Below are 21,477 nucleotides of genomic sequence, written 5' to 3'. Positions count from 1 at the left end.
TTTTTATTCTGTGTTTTGCATTGCAGATGGTGATGATGACCCAGGGCTCTCCTGGGTGGCGTCCTCTCCCTCCAGCAAAGACGTGGCATCACCATCACAGATGCTAGGGGATGGCTGCTGTGATCTGGGCATGGGGGAGGAGGAAGGAGGCTCTGGCCTTCCTTATCCCTGCCAGTTCTGCGATAAGTCCTTCAGTCGTCTCAGCTACCTGAAGCGTCACGAACAGATTCACAGTGACAAGCTGCCCTTTAAGTGCACCTTCTGCAGTCGGCTGTTCAAACACAAGCGCAGCCGTGACCGTCATGTCAAACTGCACACCGGTGACAAGAAGTACAGCTGCCAGGAGTGTGAGGCTGCCTTCTCGCGTAGTGATCACCTTAAGATCCATCTGAAGACACATAGTTCCAGCAAACCCTTTAAGTGCAGCATTTGTAAACGTGGCTTCTCCTCCACGTCTTCACTTCAGAGCCACATGCAGGCTCATAGAAAAAACAAAGAGCACATGGCAAAAAAAGACCAGGTTAAGCGTGATGGGTCCACAGGTGATGCGGCTGACCAAGACCAGGACTTATACATGTGTGATTACTGTGAGGAGACTTTCAACCAAACCGATGAATTGGAGAAGCATGTACTGACTCGCCACCCACAGCTTTCAGACCGCGCTGAACTCCAGTGCATCCATTGTCCAGAGATTTTTAGTGATGAAGGCACCTTGCTCACACACATTGATCGAACACACGCCAACAAGAAACATAAGTGCCCCATGTGCGCAGAACAATTTACATCTGTAGAAGATGTCTACTGCCACCTGGACAGCCACCGGCAGCCTGACTCCAGCAACCACAGTGCCAGTCCTGATCCGGTTCTGGGCAGTGTAGCATCAATGAGCAGTGCCACTCCTGACTCCAGTGCCTCACTTGAAAGAGGATCAACTCCAGATTCAACCCATAAACCTGCACAGGGCAGACGCAAATTAGTTCCTTCTTCTGACCATGATGAGGGAGGCTGGTCAGGAAAGTTGACATATAGTTGCCCTTATTGCTCAAAGAGAGATTTCAACAGTTTGGCTGTTCTAGAGATTCACTTGAAGACTATTCATGCAGATAAACCTCAACAAAGCCACACCTGTCAACTGTGTCTGGACACCCTGCCAACTCTGTACAATCTGAACGAGCATGTACGGAAAGCACATCGATCCAGTGGAGGCTCTGCATCCAACTTTCCCCTTCTACAATTCAGTAATGTTTCTGCCTTTCATTGTAACTACTGCCCAGACATGTTCGCGGATATCAACAGCCTGCAAGAGCACATACGTGTTTCTCACTGCTTGCCTAGTGGTGTGGTCGCTGGCTCTACCACTCTGGAGGGCAACCATGCCTTTTTCTGTAACCAGTGCTCCATGGGGTTCCTTACAGAATCATCCCTTACTGAACACATCCAGCAAACCCATTGCAACAATTCCAGTGGTGTGACCAAGATGGAGTCTCCTGTACTGCAGCCTTCTCAGTCCTTTATGGAAGTGTATTCCTGCCCGTATTGCACCAATTCTCCCATATTTGGCTCCCTACTCAAGCTCACCAAACACATTAAGGAAAACCACAAAAACATCCCACTGGCCAACAACAAGCGCAAAGTCAAAGTCGCAGACCTAAGTCCTGTGTCTTCTGATGTGGAAATTTCTTCCCCAAAACGCCACAGGATGGCTGGTGAATCTGCTCCTGTAGGTGCTAACGGGGACTACCCCTGCAACCAGTGTGACCTTCGCTTTACTAGCTTTGAAAGCTTCCAGGCCCACCTTAAGTCTCACCTGGAACTATTGCTGAGGAGACAGTCCTGTCCTCAGTGCAACAAAGAGGACTTTGACTCTCAGGAGTCCCTGCTGCAGCACTTGACCATACACTACACTACCACCTCCACACAGTATGTCTGTGAGAGCTGTGACAAACAGTTCTCTTCTGTTGATGATTTGCAAAAGCACTTGTTGGACATGCACACATTTGTGCTCTACCACTGCACATTATGTCAAGAAGTATTCGACTCCAAGGTCTCCATCCAAGTCCACTTGGCTGTGAAGCACAGCAATGAGAAGAAAATGTATCGCTGCACGGCATGTGCATGGGACTTCCGTAAGGAAAGTGATCTGCAGATGCATGTCAAGCACAGTCACCTAAGTCAACCCACTGGGCCAGGTGTTGCCAGCAAAGCTCGCAAGTGTATATTCTGTGGGGAGAGTTTTGGTACAGAGGTTGAGCTCCAGTGCCACATCACCACCCATAGTAAAAAGTTTAACTGCCGCATCTGTGGGAAGGCCTTCCATGCTATTGTTCTGTTGGAGAGGCATCTCAGAGAGAAGCACTGCATGTTTGATGGAGGAAACGGCAATGGAAATGGAGGAAGTCAGAATGGAACTCCAAACGGGGTGAGTCAAAGCTCTAAGCGTGGAGGGGGAGGCTCAACTGCAGCCACAGAACAGGCTGACTTGCAAAACATGCTCCTAAAGGGAGGGTCTCAAGAAACTGCGAACAGCCATGAAGCCAGCGGAGGAGAGGAAGAATTAGATGCCTCAGAGCCAATGTATGCTTGTGACATCTGTGGGGCAGCATACACTATGGAGTCCCTACTCCAAAACCACCGACTGCGTGATCACAATATAAGGCCCGGTGAGGATGATGCAGGATCCCGCAAAAAGAAGGCTGACTTCATCAAGGGTAATCACAAGTGTAATGTCTGCTCAAGAACCTTCTTTTCTGAGAATGGCTTGAGAGAACATGCCCAAACTCACCGTGGGCCAGCCAAGCACTACATGTGCCCTATCTGTGGAGAACGCTTCCCCTCTCTTCTCACACTCACAGAGCACAAAGTCACCCACAGCAAGAGCTTGGACACAGGCACCTGCCGCATCTGCAAGATGCCCCTCCAAAGTGAGGAGGATTTCATTGAACACTGCCAGATGCATCCTGACCTGAGGAACTCCCTCACAGGTTTCCGCTGTGTGGTCTGCATGCAAACTGTCACTTCCACTTTGGAGCTGAAGATTCATGGCACATTCCACATGCAGAAGCTCTCCTCATCAGGTGGCAGTGGTGGGGGAGGAGGTTCAGCCTCATCATCACCCAATGGCCAGCTGCAGGTGCACAAGTTATATAAGTGTGCCCTTTGTCTGAAAGAGTTTAAGAACAAGCAGGAGCTGGTCAAGCTGGATGTTAACGGCCTACCTTTTGGGCTGTGTGCTAGCTGCATGAACCGAGGCACCAATGGTCAGTCACCCAGTGGTGTTATAACCCCTCAAGAGCCAGCAGAGAAAGGTGTTTCTGGACTACGCTGTCCTGAGTGTGCTGTGAAGTTTGAGACCTTGGAGGATCTGGAAAGCCATGTTCAGGTAGACCATCCTGAGATGAGCCCAGAGACCAGTGCAGCTAAAAAAGCAACAGAGGCTTCACCCATTCCTAAAGTAAGTGTTAGCAGTAATTATAGCAAACTTTTAAGAGTACAATTACTTTTTCTTTTCAGCTGTCAAAAAATATTAGATCTTTGATATTGGAAAATCAGTTTTGTAGCAAGCATTTGGTAGTAATCCTGACTGGAAGGTACTGTGGGAAAAAACTGTATGAAAGTTAAAGTCTGATTCATTCTGATAGCATTCTAATTTCTGCTATTCTGTGTGTTGTCTTGCAGAAGAAAACATATCAATGCATCAAATGCCAAATGACCTTTGAAACAGAACGGGAGATCCAGATCCATGTGGCCAATCACATGATTGGTGAGTGAACACCTTTGTTTTGTCTGTAGGTGTGTGTGTGTGTGTGTGTGTGTGTGTGTGTGTGTGTGTGTGTGTGTGTGAATGAGTGTGAGTGTGTGTGTGAATGGGCATGCTTTGTTCGTGAGTTTGTGACTGTCCGCCAGGTTCTCTCCCTTCTCTTCTGTCGTAGCCCTGCCTAGCCTTCTCACTCCCTGCACACAGGTGAAATGAACAGCTCTATTTCTGGATCGCAGATGTCGCTCTCAACAGCTGTTTCATTGTTTAACACTTGAGTGCGCAGCTGAAGCTGTGGCTGCAGGTCTGATTGCTGTGGTAACTCTTCACCAAACAGCCAAGCCTGGGACTGCAGGTCTCACTCTTTCAGCAAAGACCAAACAATTAGGTCAGCTGTTGTGTTTCCTCTTTCATTTCATCTCAGATATGATCTGAAATAATTACAGACGTTGTGTTTTGTAGTTGCTTCTGGTTTTAAAAAAAAGCACGTGGACTACAAATACGCTTTATCTAATTGACTACATTGCGAATTGCAGTACATTAAGATATCCTTATTTAAATTCAATTGTGCTTTAAGGAATATTATCAGATGTTATTTTAGTGATCATACTATAGAATCCACACCTATTAGATTGTCTACTACAGCTTGTTGGTATCCAAAGACAAGATTTAATAGAATTAAACATGGTCAGTATTCAACAAAAGATGGTGAGATTAAAGCCACAAATACTTTCTGCCTGTTCTAATTATGTTTTGCGAATGGTCCAGCTATGCCGATGAGACATCAAGGTGGTAATGTGCTGGGTCAGATTGTAGTTATTTTTACCAGGTGGATGACATTTTCAAAGCCATGGCCCAGAGTGTGTCGGTTTAGCGATGCCATTTTCCTTAACATTTGCTTTCTTTCTTGTTTTTTTTTTCTTTAAGTAATAGTTGCTGCAGCAGCAGGCTGTACTATAGACTAATGAGCACTGCCTTTGAGGAATTTATTAGCACAAATCATACAGCACACTGAGATTTAGTGACTTCTCAGTATTTGACAGTTTGTTCTAAATTAGACCTGTATATAGGACTGTTTAAGATGCCTAATTTCTCAGCTCAAAATCACAAAGTCCATACTCATAGTGTATTGCTTAAGATCCAGCACTCTTTTTCAAAATTTAGACAGTCAAATATGTACTACATTTCAGTTCTGCAATCCACCTTCATTTTACCTTTACCTTGATCATGGTAAAGAAAGAGGCCTATGTGTATAAGGGGCAAAAGAGTCACCTACCTCTCCACTATAATGAAGGGATTTTGGCTTAATTAACATCGTAATTGTAAGAAAAGCTGGAGAACTTAATTATGGAATCGGGGCAGATTATGTTTTTTTTTTTTTTTTTCACCCCCTTCAAAGATTGATGACGTCATAACGTAACAAAAGAGAGAGCTGTGTATTAACCTTTATCAGACATCGCATTAGCTGGCAGAAAATTGCAGCGGGATCACAGAGGAGCTCTATCCACGGCATGCTCTCACTCCACCATTCTTCTTTTTGCCACAGATTACAAAACAATCATTAAAAGGCTGCACTATCTGTCAGCTTTGATATATGACTTCTGAAGCTATAATATGGCTTTGATATTTCAGGCCCTCTTTTTCTCTTCGAAGTCCTTAACACAACTGTAGATGCATTTTTCTGCCATTATATATACATATATATATATGGCAGAAAAATTATCATTATATCATCATTATATATATATATATATATATATATATATATATATATATATATATATATATATATGGCAGAAAAATGAATCTACAGTTGTGTTAAGGACTTCGAAGAGAAAAAGTACTGGGCTTTCAGTTCAGGACATGTGTACCAAATGCAATATTAAGTGGCAGAGTGCAAGTTTATTTAGTCTCTGCCTTGCACTTTGAGCAACTTTTTTAATAATTATTATTTAACTTTATAACTATATAACTTTAAAACATACACAACAATTCCAGGGGTTTAAAAAAGAAACTATTGTTAGCGCAGTGTCACTGTGCGCATGCATCAAAACGCTAAAGAATTCATTGCACTAGCATTAGCCGCTAACAACTTCCTGGTTACTAGCTAACAAGCAATAGATTCTTTAATGTTTTTGTCCAGCTTTAAGAATTTCTATTAAAAGAAAAAATTATGTTAATTCCACATATTGAGGGAGTGAATGAATGAAGGATGGAAGGAATGAAGACATTTGTTAAAGTATGCTGAATTTATTATCACCCAAATGAGGATGCGTTCCCCTTTTAAGTCTGGTTTCTCTCAAGGTTTCTTCCTCATACCATCTAAGGGAGTTTTTTCTTACCACAGTCACCCTAGGCTGCTCATCGGGGATAAATACACATAATTCTCTTTCATTCTTAAGTTCTGTAAAGCTGCTTTGAGACAATGTCCATTGTGAAAAGCACTATAGAAATAAACTTGAACTTGAAATAAGTAGAACAATTAAGTTAACTGTTGAAATAATTTTTTCCATTTATTTAATTTAATTTTAATAATTTATTTGTGCCAATTTAATTGATTACTCAACTCTACAAATATTATAAAAAGTTTATTACATTTTCTATAAGATGTTATCAAATATAATTGTACATATTATTTAACCAAGCAGGCATTTTATTTATTTATTTTATTAAAATTGTTTTTAAAATGTAAACTGTTTAAATGTTGATCACAAATGTTAATAATAATACGCTTTTTTAAAAACAATTTTATGTTTTGCATGTCTTCCCACTAACCGTACCAAAATTTAACCGAACCCTGACTTAAAAACCGAGGTACGTACTTAATGTGTACCATTACACCCCTATTATTTTTGTATACTGCAAGCAAATAAGACTCACTGAGTTCCTAACATGATGTGAGGTGTGAAAGGATTTGAAAAGGGTTTGTTCAATTCTGTTTCTTTTAAAGTGCAATTAGACTGTTAATCCGTTTTTCATTTTTAATTGGATTTGGCCAATGGATTTTTTTTGTCCTGAGTGTAAATGTCTGTTTTTATGCTCATTTGTGGGTTTAGCTGTGTATGCATCTTTTTTCCATTCTTTGCCCTTTCATCCCTGCCCTTTAACACACCCTCAGCCTAAAATATAATTTGACGAACCTCATACATTAATAACACCTGCACAATCACACGCAGCCTTTTTTTAACCTTTCTTTCTGAGCATGTTTTTATAATACATCTTCCTGTGTCGCTCCATCACAACCCCCCTGTAAAGTGTAAGTGTGATTATACCTCACCACCTTCCCACCACCACTTCTTCTCCCACCCTCGCTCTTTCTTCGTCTCTGAATGATCATTACCGCAGAGATGACACCTCATCTCAATCAGTTTAACCAGTCAAACCTGCAACATCTGCTCCTCCTCTCTTCTTCATTCCTCCACCTGCGATCTCCCCACTGCTGTGCAGTCACGCAGCCTGTGTCATTTCCTTTGCCGTCACTCTGCTCCACTGGCAGACCCCCTTGTGTTCGGGATACAAATGTACCAATCTCATGGTACAGCCTCCTCCTCCTCCTAAAAAATTGCTCATACAGCCACAAGAGCTGAAAAAGATATATAAGATTTTCTGTACAGTTTCTGTTCATTTCGAGTATTTTGACTGCATCCTGTTTTAATTGGAGATGGTTGATTGAATGGTTTGCGCTCAGCTTTTAGTCTGCCATGGTCTTCTGGAATGGAAGTTTTAAATGAGCAGACCGGTGCAGATGGTGGGCATATGCAGTTTTAACACTCTAAGGCAAATCAATATAGCATCCAACATTGTTTTGTGAGATAGAAGAAAACTGGAAATCATAAAGGAAAGTGCACGAGCACAAGGAGAACATGCACAGACAGTAAACCAAACTCAGGATTTAACCAGAGAACTTGGAGCTGGGAGGCAGCAAAAGAAGCATGTCGTCCACTTGCATGATTATTTCATTCATAAAGGTTTTCAAATCACTTAAATGTGGCCTCTTTTTTTTCCTATTCATAGTCGAATGGCCAACAATCAATCTAACAATTTGTTTCCTTTATGCAACAGTTTGATTTCACCTCATGGCATCCACATCCATCTTACTTGAAATCAAACAATATTAAATTGCATTCAGGTTAAATTGTAATTTATTAACACAATGAACAAGCATAATTGCAAACAATTATCGTTCACATACAAATTATTGCCATTGTGAGAATTTTTTCCCTCACTGTTTAGTCCCCTGTGCATCACATAAACATGAATGTGATCAAACTAACCATGAATGTGGTCAAATAATGTCTGAGAAATGTCTGAGATCCGTTCGGAATACTTTTGATGCATTACAATATTTCTTAGCAGCTCAATCCACTCAATTTATTTCCATTAAGTGTATTGTGTTTAGAATTCTTCTCATTTTACAAAATAAAAATCTGGAAGTGAATCCGGAATTCGATTGTTTCACTGTCAGCTCAAGGATTCGCACGACAGGCGCACAGTATGACGCATGTACAATAAGATTTGTTTGTATTAATTAAAACGCTACTACTACAGTACAAAGTAAATCCCACGTCTCATCTCATTATCATGTTAATCATGCCTCAGTAAAGTGAATGTGAGTATTGGTGTTTCAGGTGTATACTGATATGGGGTCAGTATAGAATCGCAGTAAGGAGAGGGTACACAGTCAGAGAGGGTGATTTGCTCACAACTAGACACTTCCCGCTGTATAATTTAATCCTGATAGATTTTTTTCCTCTTACACAAAAACAGAGATGTTTTAAATCCATCACACATGCTGAGGATGTTGATGACTAAAAAAAGATGAAACTAGTCATCTCTTCTTAGGTCCTATCTTTAGCTCTCTCTCTCTCTCTCTCTCTCTCTCTCTCTCTCTCTCTCTCTCTCTCTCTCTCTCTCTCTCTCTCTCTCTCTCTCTCTCTCTCTCTCTCACACACACACACACACACTCTCTTATTATTCTATCTCATTTGCCTTTATTAATGAATTGAAACAACCTTTTCACCTGTTCTGTGAATGTCCCGTCCCCCCCACCTCCTTTTTTTTTCTGTTATTCTGTCATAATCCTTGAGGGTCCGGTTTAGAGCGTGTGTCAAGAAGGCTGCCCGGGGCTGGGGTTGATCACCACCGCAGTATCATCCCATGAAGCCAGTGCCATTTATTATGCCATCCTGGCAAGAGATGCATATAATCACAATAATAAGACTGATAATATTCCATCCTGTCCACCATTTCGTCCTGAATAACGGAAGGATCAGTTTGGACCCTCTCATTTCCCTCATGAGTGACAGCACGGCACTGCTCGGTATTACGATACCTGCTTTACTGAGGACCTGTAAGCTCTAGGAGGACAGCACAGGAAAGGAAATAAAAGGAATTAAATTCTTGATACAGGTTTAAACTGAGGTTCAGCTGTAAAATTTCGTGACATGACTGCTTTAGTGATTGTTAAATACGGATCATTGTTTATAGTTGAAGCGAGGTTTGGTTGGTTTGGTTGGTTTATATTTATTTAAATATAGCAGATTCCCACTGTGCTTCAAGGTTCTCTGCTAGGATACACTCACAAGGTGTGTGTGTGTGTGTGTGTGTGTGTGTGTGTGTGTTATCATCACAAATATGCCAGTGCTCAGGTTTTAATTTTAGCTTCTATTTAACGCTGCCCCCCTTGGTGCCTCCCCAAGCATTGTGGCGCACCCTGCTGGTGGGGGTGAGGGGGGGGCCTTGCATTCACCAGTACACACACAACACACATTCATAGCTAAAAACATACACCCGCACACTCACATGCTCTCACACCTGCAGGGGGCGTCCCGAGGGTCTGCAGCTGCACAGCGGAAAACAATAAAGCCCGCAGAAAAAAGGAGCTGTGTTCCTGAGAGACCCCCACACACAGAGATGGAGAGAGAAAGAGAGAGAGAGAGAGCGATAGACAGATTTTTAAGTCAAGCAGCAAACAAAGCAACAAACACCGACCAACTAAAACAATTCATTGAGGATCGGGGCCTTACTCTGTTTCCTGTGCTCTGAATTTGACATGCACTTGACATTCCTTGTGATAAGGCGAGATGTTCTCGAGCGTTTCCGTTTTGCTAGGCAGCGCAGCCTCACTGCCTCTGCTCTTTGGTATGTTTGTTCGAGCGTTATAGTCTCCTCAGGGCTCTCCTGTTTTTCTTTAGTTTTCTTATGCTTTGAATGTGTGGGCAGAATGCTGAAGTGTGTACATTTGTGTGTGTGTGTGTGTGTGTGTGTGTGTGCGCACGCATGTGTGCATGTGTGGATGGACAGAAGGAGAGAGGATGGAGCAGCGGAAAGGGACTTACTCAATTCACCTCCCTCCCCATTCACTCTCTTTCTCTCTCTCTGTTTCTCTCTCTCTCATTCGCGCTCCATACTGGTGTTCTGTACGTCATGAGGAAAAGCATGCAGACACTAATGCCGCACTAATCACCAGCGCCCAGAACTCACAGCACGCCCACTCGCCTCTCAATCGCCCTTAATCAGCCAACACATTTCAATTAGCATATTGTGTTTAACCTCACTTTCATCTGCCTTTATTAGTGAATTGAGCTGTAGTCAGCCTCTTCACCCCCCTCTGTCTCTCACTCTTTCTCTTTCTCTCTCTTTTCTCTCTCTCTGACAGTCTGACAGATAGACTGAAATGTAGCCTGTGTAGTTATCAGATTTATTGAATGAAAGATCTTTGAGATTATCCTATAATAGTCGTCTCTGACACACACATACACCTTACTGTACGCTGGTCCAAAACTTTAGTGGGGAATTTGGTGATAGGAATTCCCATAAATCTACTTATAGGCAATATCAGTTGCTAAAATGGTCACTGAACTGAGTGGATTTTATTGTAGCCTGATATTCACTCTAGCCAGGAGCTTTATAAAGTCCAGCACCACTGACTGACAATTTGTTAGTAACCACTGTATTTATGGGAACAGCATTAGTCTGGCACAGAGACCGAACTGCGTTAAGAAATGAAAAGCATATGTGCAAGGCTGGTGGAAACCACTTATATGATGCTTTCGTTTAATCTTACATCATATTTCATTTCACACTGCATACATTTATACGTACTCAGGGCCAGCTTGAAAGTGAGGCATGTAAAGGGAGATTATTACTAAAATTAAATTATATTAGATGTCAATCACAATTAAAAAAATCTTAGGTACAATTGAGAATTGTATGCAAAACGGTTTTGTGTGTGTGTGTGTGTGTGTGTGTGTGTGTGTGTGTGTGTGTGTGTGTGTATATAATGAACTAAAAAAAACTGAAATGAAAAATCTCCTGTTTAGAATTTTATTTTTAATGAACTGAAAGTGATGTAGCACATGTCCATTCAAGCCCGAAGCAATATTAATAATTAGCTGACTAACAACTACTGTATTTCTCCCTTAATTATTTTGACCTAATTGTATTTATTTTTATGGTATTTAATTTTTTTATCTTTTTATACATTTATTAATAAATCTTTTTGGAAAATGCAGTAACCATGCACAAAAACCTTTTAAGTACCATCTGATGATCTGAATATATAGGACATTAAATAAATAAATCTTATATTAATTGAATTATAATTCATAATTAATACTAATAATTAATTAGCAATTATAATTATTCTGCTATGTCTATAGTATCAAATAAAATGTATTTATATACCAGCCAGATTTTCCTTTAACTGACACACATGTGCCAGAGATTACATAGAAATGTAGAATAGTATATTTTTTCTTTTTCATATGATTAGATTCTGTATAATTAATGTCACTTTCTTGTATGGTACCTCATACACAACTGTATGATAAAATTCATTAGTCCATGTCATCTTAGTTTAAAAAGGTGCTTGGTTCGGGTGGGGGGTGGTGAGGGATTTTGGGCCGAGTATCTAAGTGTGAACTGTCACAAAAGTAATTTTATTTATCTAAACAAGAAAAGCAAGACAGACTGTTACAAGAAAATGGTTTAAGTTTAATCCACATATATGACCATGCTTGTATAAGCCATACCAACCTGTTGCAACAATACACAGCTGGGAAAATCACATTACTTGAAGTATGGTATGTATGAGTTACATCGCCACCCTTCATCAATTTCACAGTGAATGATCCTTCCCACCCATCCCATAATAATTCCCATGTCTGTACCATGTCCCCCATCTAACCCCCATATGATCATGGAGCTGCTGACTAACTGTCACCCTGCCTTCTCTTTCCACCCCTCCCTGCCTGTCGGATGTGCCTCAGGAGAGCCCGCCCAGCTGCCATCAGGTTTGTCGCCCATCTCTCTCCATAATCCCCCTCACAAACACACACACGCACACACACACACACACACACACACACACACACTGCACAAAGATCAGAGGAGGGACGTATAACTATTGGGTACAGAGTATAAAAGCGGTGCATGTTTAAATTGCTCATCAGTTTAAGAGAATGGCTGAGAAGAACATGAGCATCTCATTTCATTCATCCATGCACCTCTCATTTTTCCACTTTCTGTAAATATTCATTCACCTTCTATGTGGTTGTTTTTTGCATGAGGCGGGGCCAGGGGCATGAGGGAGCACACACATACACACACACACACACAAACACACACACCTGAACAGAGGAGCTCTCCAGAGATTTTAGCTAATGGCACGTCTCACTCCTGACTCTTACTTATTCATCCCAATGAGCCCGATGCCTGAAGCATGAAGTGCACCGGTCACCATGGCAACATCACACGCCAGACTGCCATTTGACCCCACAGTGATGTCACGGTGTTTTCATGCCAATATTGATTATACTTGAATGATTATAGAAAAAAGACTGGATCAGTGTCGACAGACAGACATTTTTGTCAGAAATCAGATGTCTGTAAAATGATAAATTGTACGGATTGGATTTGAGGATAAATATGACAGATGTCTGCATTCTACTAGCAAGCAGAGTATACATGGAGAAATCACCGACTCCATGTGTAGCTGTCATTCATGCTTGTGTCTGTGCAATGAGACAGAGACAAAAAAAACCCTGTATGCGTGCACACGCACACACACACACACACATGCACGGCAGGTTATACGGACCTGGTGTGTCCTCCCTGTGTCAGTGAAGATTTAATGAGGCAGCACTCAAGAAGCTTTAGAAGTCAATGGATGTGGATAATGCGGATGATAGCTCACTCTGCTAAGTGCCTGTGTGAGTATCAGGAGGGCGTACGAGTGTGCGCGCGTGTTTGCGTCTAGCCTTGGGCCATGTGGTTGTAGACAACACCAACCCCCTCTCCACTCTCCGCACACCTTTATTGAGAATGCAGCAGTTTTTCAAGTGTCACTAATATCAGCCACGGATGTCTCTGTTGTGCAGAGTGACATGAAAGTTTAAATTACCTCAAAGTCTTCAAACTGGAAGACTGTGGGATATAAGCGAGAAAAAATAAAAGTGCAGCGATTGAATGTATTGCATTTACATATCATTTCACCGACTGGGTGAAAGGAGGGTGCTGGGGTTAATCCCTTAAAAGGGAATTTTGACAGATATGAATCAATTTGAATGAGAAAGACCACACCTGTTAACACTGCTAACCGTAGCAGAATGTGTGTAGCTGCGTCTAGAGAGTCGAGTACATTTCACCATGATCCTTAATACAGAAAAGAACTCGCTCGACTGACATTACGTCTGACCAGTCACAGAATTCTTTCCTTTACAAAACTTCAAACTCTGAAGAAATATCTGGAACTGCAGATGAAGTGTGAATAGTCATCAATTTCCTTCCTATATTTCTTCTCTGAAACACTTAAAACAGTATGGAGTGGTAAATATGTTTTATTTTTCTTCTAAAATTAGCACAATGAGAACATTTTAAGCGATGGATAAATATAATAGAGCAAATAATCTTGAATACAGTGATACTGGGTGACTTGGGTGAAGTGAGTACGAGAGATATGAGGGTGTGGTTGTCCTGGATGGCCACGGATGCTTTGTTTATGAATACAAAAATGTATGGCTTTGCAAAGCTGCCTGGCAGGTCTAATGGATTGCTGGTGGTATAGTGGTTTCCTCCGTGTGCTAAATGTGTGACTGTGGGAAACAGATGAGGAGCCCCACATGCACATACCACAACACCTGGAACTACCCAAGCGGAACTTTCAAGGGGCCAGGCGCAGTTGCACTGGGGGCTATCATGGAGGGGACCTGCTGCTAGAGTGGATGGATGGAGAAAAGGAGGGATAAAGGATTTGGGAGCAAAGGCACTGAAGAGGCCATAGTTTAAAGGAGCATTTGTCTGAAGGGCGATGTATATACACAGTCAGTTTCTTTTCATTATCAGCTACTAAACAACTATGTGTGTGAATACATGCATGTATGTATGTCTGTCTTTGAATCCTATTATCTCCATCCTGCTTTTCGACTTTTTCTGAGTAGCTGCCACAAAGGACGTCACATTGAAAATACAGAGAGAGAGAAAGAGAGGGAGAGGTAGTAATGTTTTGCCCAAATGTTTGTTTGCAAGGCTGAGTGGCGTCTGATCCCCCTGAGAGCTCATTTTGCCACGTTTGCGCTTGATTTGCTTCTTATGCTGTTTATAAAAAGTAATTACAAGCTGTTTGGAGATCTATAAGAGAACAGCTCAGGGGGAGCCTCCTCCAAAAGGTGTGGGAACAGAATGCGAAATCAGCCACACTAGTGGCCAGTGCCACTGAGACAGAGCAGGTCTGTGTACAGGTGTGTCTGAGTTTGTGTGTGTGTGTGAGATGTGCGTGAAAGTAGGGACCCAATAGTTACATGCACCAGACAAATGTTTCCGAACATGCATATTATTTCTGGTGTTTTGATTTAAAAGCCTCTCATTTTTCAGTCGGAGGGGCCTTAGTGGGCTGTTGTGCTGGTGTCTTGGTGCGTACATGTGGAGAACTCAGGTAGCTTTGGTAGAGGTGCACCTGCCCCTCTCTGTTCCCCATCCCAGGCCTGTCCAGGTGTGTCTGATGCAGCTGCTGTGCAGGGGAAGGTGGGACAACTGCACGAGCTGCTCAGCCTCTCCTCCCTCTGTCGAGCTCCGCCAGTTAATTGTTAAAAAGACAAACAAGCCTCCCGCCTTTGTGCCCATAATGAACACGGGCCAGCTGCAATTAGCTCCTCGCTTAATTTGTTAAGTATTTTGAATTTATTTTCTCCAGCGAACGCCAGCATCTGTCGCAGCTGGTGGAAAGAACTTACACCCATGTGATGCTGTGTTAAGAGACTATGCATGTTAGTTTGGCATGATGGGTGCGATCTGATTACTAACAACTCCGAGTCTGGAAGCAACACGAGGTGGGAGGGACGGAAAAAAAAGGAAGAGTTCAATGTATGATCATGAAGATGTGGTGTGTAGTGGAACCATAAAAAGCTGTAGAAATTTTTAAATACTACTTCTGGCATTTAAGGTCACTGAAATTAAGCATGAATTTCAGATGCCTTGCAATAAAACTCAGTGCATGTGGGTATTTAACATCTGCTCAAAAAAAGAATAAATTGCTATGTAGGAAATAACTGGTTTTAATTCGATATATAGCTGTTTTGTACTGCCACTCAATTGGCTTGTAATGCAGAACTTCTTGTGTCCAGAGGAAACCTTTCAAATACGTTTTCTTCTCTATATTGTTCTGAAAAGCAGACTGTCCTGAACAATAAAATTATTCATTCCTTAGCATTTATCTTACACTACAAGCATAAAGCATAATCTGTTTACACCCAAAAGTGAACTTGAATCAATTAGGATTAAGTCCAATTCTGTAAACGACCATCTGCCTGGTCAAAGCTGGACATTTGTTGTGACGAAATTACATTTAAGGTTTTCAAACAGACTGCATATTTTTAAAGCCCTTGGCTCCGGCAAACTGGACATAGGCAAGATTAAAATGTAGATTTAAAAAAGAACTGACATATTTGTGGCTTCCTTGAAATTTTGTATTGTATTTTTAAATTTAATTTCTTTAGATATGTTTGTATGTTAGTGAAATTTTAGTAAAAACAATGGAAATGCTGAAATCATTTCGAATGACTGAAACCAGCCTCACGGAGATCACAGTATATCCCCATTCTAATGTTTGATGTGACCATTAAGTAAAGCTCTTGACATGTTTCTATATACATGTATTTCTGTTCAATTGAGAGTAAGTCATTGTTTATACTGCTACATCTTCCAGCCCTAGTAGAAAATGAGGCAAAAATCTACTGTGCATTTGTCATGGATTGTGCATCTCTTCAGTCCTGGAAATAAAGTCCTCTAAAACCCTACCTGATAAATAACATCAGTTGTCTGATGTGATTGTGCCTCTGTACATGAGGTGTTCATGTGTGTGTATATGTGTGTGTGTGTGTGTGTGTGTGTACACAAGTGCAGGTAGTAGGAACCTGTGCGTGTCAGAGTTCATCAGCGTGCTCAAACAGATGAGCAGGGAAAGCAGAAAGCACTCCTGACTGAGGGTGGGAGCTCAGAGGTGAAGGCCTATCTGCGTGTGTATATTTAGCATATGTGTGTGTGTGTGTGTGTGTGTGTGTGTGTGTGTGTGGGTAGAGAAGGGGCCACCTGGGGACAGTGTCTTCAAAGGCAGCACTCTAAGGAGTAGAAAGAGGTACCTGCTTGACAGGAGCTTCCAGCTTTGATCTGAGAGAGAGGGAGCGCTGAGGGGTTAAAAGAGCGAAAAGACAGAGAGAAAGAAGAATGAAAAAGGAAATACGCTTTTGCGAAAGCGGAGCGAGATACAATCTCTATCTAACCCGGGCTAGATAACCCGAGTGATCTAAAGCATGTAAGGTTTTGCCCTTGAGCTACGCACTGTGACATCTTATGGTTCTCTGAGAATTTACACTTGCTAAGTGTAAAATAAAATGTTACTGTAGGTGTGTGTATTGCTCTGAGCCAGCTTGTAAAACAAAAGCGAGGTGTCTCGTTTACTTTATTTCTCTCTGTCTGAGCTGCAGAAGGAAGCTTTGGAAGTCGCACTTTTCTGCCTTAATTGCAAATCTCTGTCTGCACCCGAACGTCGACTCGTCAAGGCATAACTGTTACCCGTTTTCTGGAATTTGTACCCAGATTTGGATGCAAATACAGTGGTTTGAGTGTCTAACCAGTCATCTTCATCTGTGCGAACACTTCGGGGATAATGCATGATAGAGAGGTGTAAGAGATATCACAGAGCTTTGTGGAGATGGAAAGAAGTCAGCGAGGGATGAGACAAAAGGGAGAGGAAGAGAGTGGGAGTCCTGGATCAGTGGTTTAGCCGTGGCGTAGAGGGAAAATAGTGAGAGGCCCGTTGGCTGGACGGGGTGGGCACTGACAGGGTAGGCTGACCTTCGAAAAAAAAATGGATAGAGCGAGGGATGGGTATAGCTGAAGAGAAATCGAAAGGAGAGGACGAGGCAGGCTGACAGGGGCTCTCCTGGTTTTTGGCAGGCGCTCAGTCTGCACGGCGAGCAGCTGGACTTCATTAGGCGCTGGTGTTAATTACTGGGACCGGGCTGCAGCCGCCCGCCTGCTCACACAAAACACTCGCCGTAATTCAGCCAAGGGGTCACCTTGAAATCGATCATTTACCATGATGGAGACAGAGACAGCGAATGAGTGGCTAAGTGGAAGAAAATGTGCGAGACACAGACATCAGTGCATCATTGCTGGATAGAGTTCTCAGTACATGCTTGCTGTTCTCTCCGTTTTTCAAGGATCCACGCACCCAAGACTTCCAGATTAAAAGAGTTTTTATAGATCTGGAAAAACACTCTTACCTGAGAGGACACACACATGCGCAGATTCATGATCGTGCGTTCACTGTAAGCTGCTGTCACACAGCGCAACATATGGGTTTGTCTTGGCAACACAAGGGTAATTACAAGATACTGTATGAGGACAAAGAGAGACAAATGGGAAAGGCGAGAGGGCATCAGAGACATGGAGGGGTAATAGTTTGCTTTTCTTACACGCTCCCCGTATACCAGAGGTGTACAATACACGCCTTTATTCCGCCTTCTCCCAAAACAAATGTCTGCCACTCTCTACTCCCTATAATACAAAGGTCTAATGCAATCTCCTACTTAATTCTCAGCCATGTCAGTTTTCCAGCCCTTCACTCTCTCTCTCTCTCTCTCTCTCATTTTTTTTTAACTCATCTCTCTCGCTCCACTCTTTTTTTCCCCCTGCCTCCTCCCTGAAGGAAATCAATGCATTCTGATTTGGTAATTTCCCATGGTGCTGAGCTCTGCGTTCCCTGTGCTGAGTGAGGTGACAAATCCGGTCATGGTGGTGCAAACCTCTCTCTCTCTACCCCCACTCTCTCTTTCTCTTTTCTCCTTCTGTCTTCCTCTGCTTTTGTTTTGATCTCTCTCTTTCCTCTCTCTCTCTCTCTCTCTCTCTCTCTCTCTCTCTCTCTCTCTCTCTCTCTCTCTCTTTCTCCCTCCCTCTCTCTGGGCGGCTGCGGTGCTCACTAGAATTTGTTGGAATTTCGCAGCCCTTCCCGGTGCTCTGGTGAAAAACACTCATTTGTGACGGTGCCAAGCTGCTAATGGCGGATGGCGGGGTCTGTGCCGAATCCCACCTCCGCTCCCCTGCGCTCGTTATGGCCGCCACGGCACGCAGCGCACCCCTCCCCTACATCTGCCAAACTCAGCTGCGAGGGAGCGTCGTAATTATCCCGCCGGAGCCGCAGACGCCTCCATGCCGTCACAACTGGGGCTTCATTAGAGACCCGCAAGAGTGCCCCCACGTGTGTGTGTGTGAGTGTGTGTGAAAAAGAGAATGTTTATTTGAGTAAGTTAGTGGATGTCCTTCGTGCACTACACTAGTGGAGCGTGGATAGTTTGTCGGCGAGCTTTGTGTCAATCTGTTGAAGTGGGCAGTTCGTGTGGGTGTGTGTTTGATCCCGGTCTTTGCTAATATCCCAGTAATACACAATTAATGAGTGTGCGGCATGTGAGTGTGCGCAGAGACGATCGGCATCTCACGGAGGTAATTTGATTTCTTAGAGTCGTAGACCCCTGTGACCCATCCCTCCCCATACACACACACTTTACCAGAGCTTTTCGTCCCTCATAGGGACGGTTTGAACAGGACCTACATTCTTTCACTATAACACAAACATGTAGGCAAACAGATCCAGTGACACACAATCAATGAGACTGGAGATGAGGAAATACATGTAAAAATTTTAAATATATGTCCATGCATGTACTGGAAGTCAGGATGTTACAATACAGACAGGACAGAAAGCTACAAAACCTACAGTTCTAGTTCTATGCCCATTTTAACCCAATATAAAAGATAAAATGAGCAAAGGAGTAAAAACCAATCGAATTAAATGGATTAACATTAAATTAACACTTATTTCTATTGGCTATTTGGTTAAACAACCTACATTAGCTGCAATAAAATGCAAAATAAAACATACAGAGCAGAATGCAAACAAAAGGAAATTCATCTGGACTGAATCATAACTAAATGACTAGATATTTAGATTTTTTTTTTTTACTTGTTCATTTACATTACAAATTTGTAATAAATATATATATATATATATATATATATATATATATATATATATATATATATATATATATATATATATATATAAAATTTAAATCCAGATTGACCTGAAAATAACAACATCCTTTGTGCTACATTTGCTACAAGATCATAGTTTGAATTATGATTGAAAAAATAAAGCAAAAAACATTTTTTCGGGATAAAAACAGTTTGTGTAATAGCATCAGTCCTGCTGGTAGAAGACAGCAAAAACTACACAACTAAACTTTTACTTAAGTTAATGATAAAAGCACTGCTGCGTTTCGTTCCGTGCCAGAAGATTTGCACACTGGCAGTGGACAAAATGTATATTCAGGTGTGTGTAAGTGCATATGTGTGTGGTGTGTGTATGTGCATATGTGTGCAACCTTTGGACAAAGCAGTCTTAATAAAACTCATCTGTAGAGTTTTGAGATGCTGTATTTCAGGTCTTCGGTTGTATGAATTGGGTTGTACTCCAATAGAACCTTCTGCTATTGTTATTTGCTGAACATGACCTTCGTTCACATCCTATTTAAAATAAAGTGTCCTGATTTAGATGGCATTTTGGAAATTTCTAAAAACTCTTTGTGTTCTTTCCTTCAATTCACTCAATTATTTTCTCTTTTCTTTTTCTTTATTTCTCTTTTCCACCTCAGACTCTAATTTTAGTGTCAGTCTTTTTTTTTTTATCTACCTGACACGTAGTGATGTGTTAATTGCAGGTGTGTGTGTGTGTGTGTGTGTGTGTGTGTGTGTGTGTGTGTGTGTGTGTGTGTGTTTTAGAGAGGTGAGGTGTGTCTGTGTGATGGAGGGAAGAATGTTGAGAGTGAGACAGACTGAGAGGTTATTACTGTGTCTCACTGGCTCATGCTGATGTGGTGCTGTAGCGGCTGCATGCTGCTTGTCGCCTCCCGCCGAATGGCTTCACTGTGTCAAGTTTCCACACTTCAATATCATATATACAGCAGTGTGTATCGGTTAGACCGAAAGGTAAAAGTGTTTGATGGGGCGAGTGGTAATGCTATATTAAAGCAGTTAAACTGCAGTGTTCCGTCCTCTTCCCCAAATGCTTCGCTGACTGAGTTTGTGTGCGAGTGCTTAGATTTTCCATTCCCAACACGCCAGGGACATCAGACCACCTTGCTGGAACCGCAGGCCCCCTCGGCGGAGGCCTCCACCCGTAGGAAAGCCAGACTTCCTCAGGTCCAGGCCAAAGCAAGCATCCCGTGCTTTTCCAGGCCAGGCCTTTCAGAGCTTGGCGAACATGACAGATTAGCCAGTGTTCATCTGAGGACAGAAAAGGTAGCCCTCATTCCTCTCTAACCCCTCCCACACACTCACACACACACACATAAGCACACAGACACACAGTACTGCTAATGTAGGACACTTTAACACGGTGTAAGATTTGATCTAAAGAGTATCCTTGCCTAGTAATTCAGCCTTTTTTAGCATGAGCTAAGGCAAGTTTGTATAATCTAATTAGCAGGAAGTACGCGGTCGACATGTTTTCACCCGTGCTGACCGTTCACCAAAGGTTAAGTTTTGTGCTGACTTGTCCTGTTTCCACCAGCAATTAATTTACTCTGCAGGCTTATTGACGCCGTTCTTCTGCCTTCCACCTACTTTCTCTCGCTTACTTACTCAGGCTTTTCTTTTTATTTCTTCATCGTCTGCTTTTTTTTACCACAGAGACTAAAGCAATTTGGAAAGAACGTGTAGGGAAAAAGACAGACAGACAGAGCGAAATTGGTAGGGAAAGGTGGGAAGGGGGTGTGCTCTGAGATGTTTTTTTTAATTTTTTACTACATAAGTGTCAGTCATGTTAAAAGCGTCTGACAGCCTTCAGTTCCAGACTAAACTTCGGACAAATAGCTCTCCGATCGATAGTTTCCCAACAGCAATATTTTGTATCAATGCGTGTCCTTCTCATTACACGATGAAGCAAGAGCCTCCCTGGACTCTGAATAATTTATCCCCCCGACGTGAAGAAAATACCAAAGAACGGAAGGCCACTAGCAGTCTCTCGCTCACTCGCTCTCTCAATCTCCCTTTTGGCCCAAAAGAGAGCAGACCTTGCTCACTCTTTCTCTCTCTTTCTCTCTCATCTGTCTCTCCATCATTCTCCTTAGAGCACATGCTGAACCTTCGAACACTTTTCTCTCCGTTTC

At 42.3% G+C, this 21,477-nt stretch overlaps 1 protein-coding gene across 4 annotated transcripts in view; it reads left to right on the top strand.

Moving 5' to 3' along the window:
• The window catches only part of znf423 (zinc finger protein 423), a 151,242-nt gene that overhangs the window by 76,943 nt on the left and 52,822 nt on the right, over positions 1–21,477 (top strand). For 3 of the 4 annotated variants that reach the window (XM_046864179.1, XM_046864178.1, XM_046864181.1), the window contains 3 exons: positions 27–3,451; positions 3,676–3,760; positions 12,025–12,048. In XM_046864179.1, coding sequence (XP_046720135.1) covers positions 27–3,451; positions 3,676–3,760; positions 12,025–12,048 — 3,534 coding nt within the window. The remainder of the gene's footprint in view (positions 1–26; positions 3,452–3,675; positions 3,761–12,024; positions 12,049–21,477) is intronic. The other variant, XM_046864180.1, reaches the window with a different exon arrangement.

This window comes from Silurus meridionalis, chromosome 13 (genome assembly GCF_014805685.1).
Source record: "Silurus meridionalis isolate SWU-2019-XX chromosome 13, ASM1480568v1, whole genome shotgun sequence".
NCBI classification, from domain to species: Eukaryota; Metazoa; Chordata; class Actinopteri; order Siluriformes; family Siluridae; genus Silurus; species Silurus meridionalis.
Note: the sequence above shows the minus strand (reverse complement) of the source record. Positions and strands in the feature narration are given on the sequence as shown.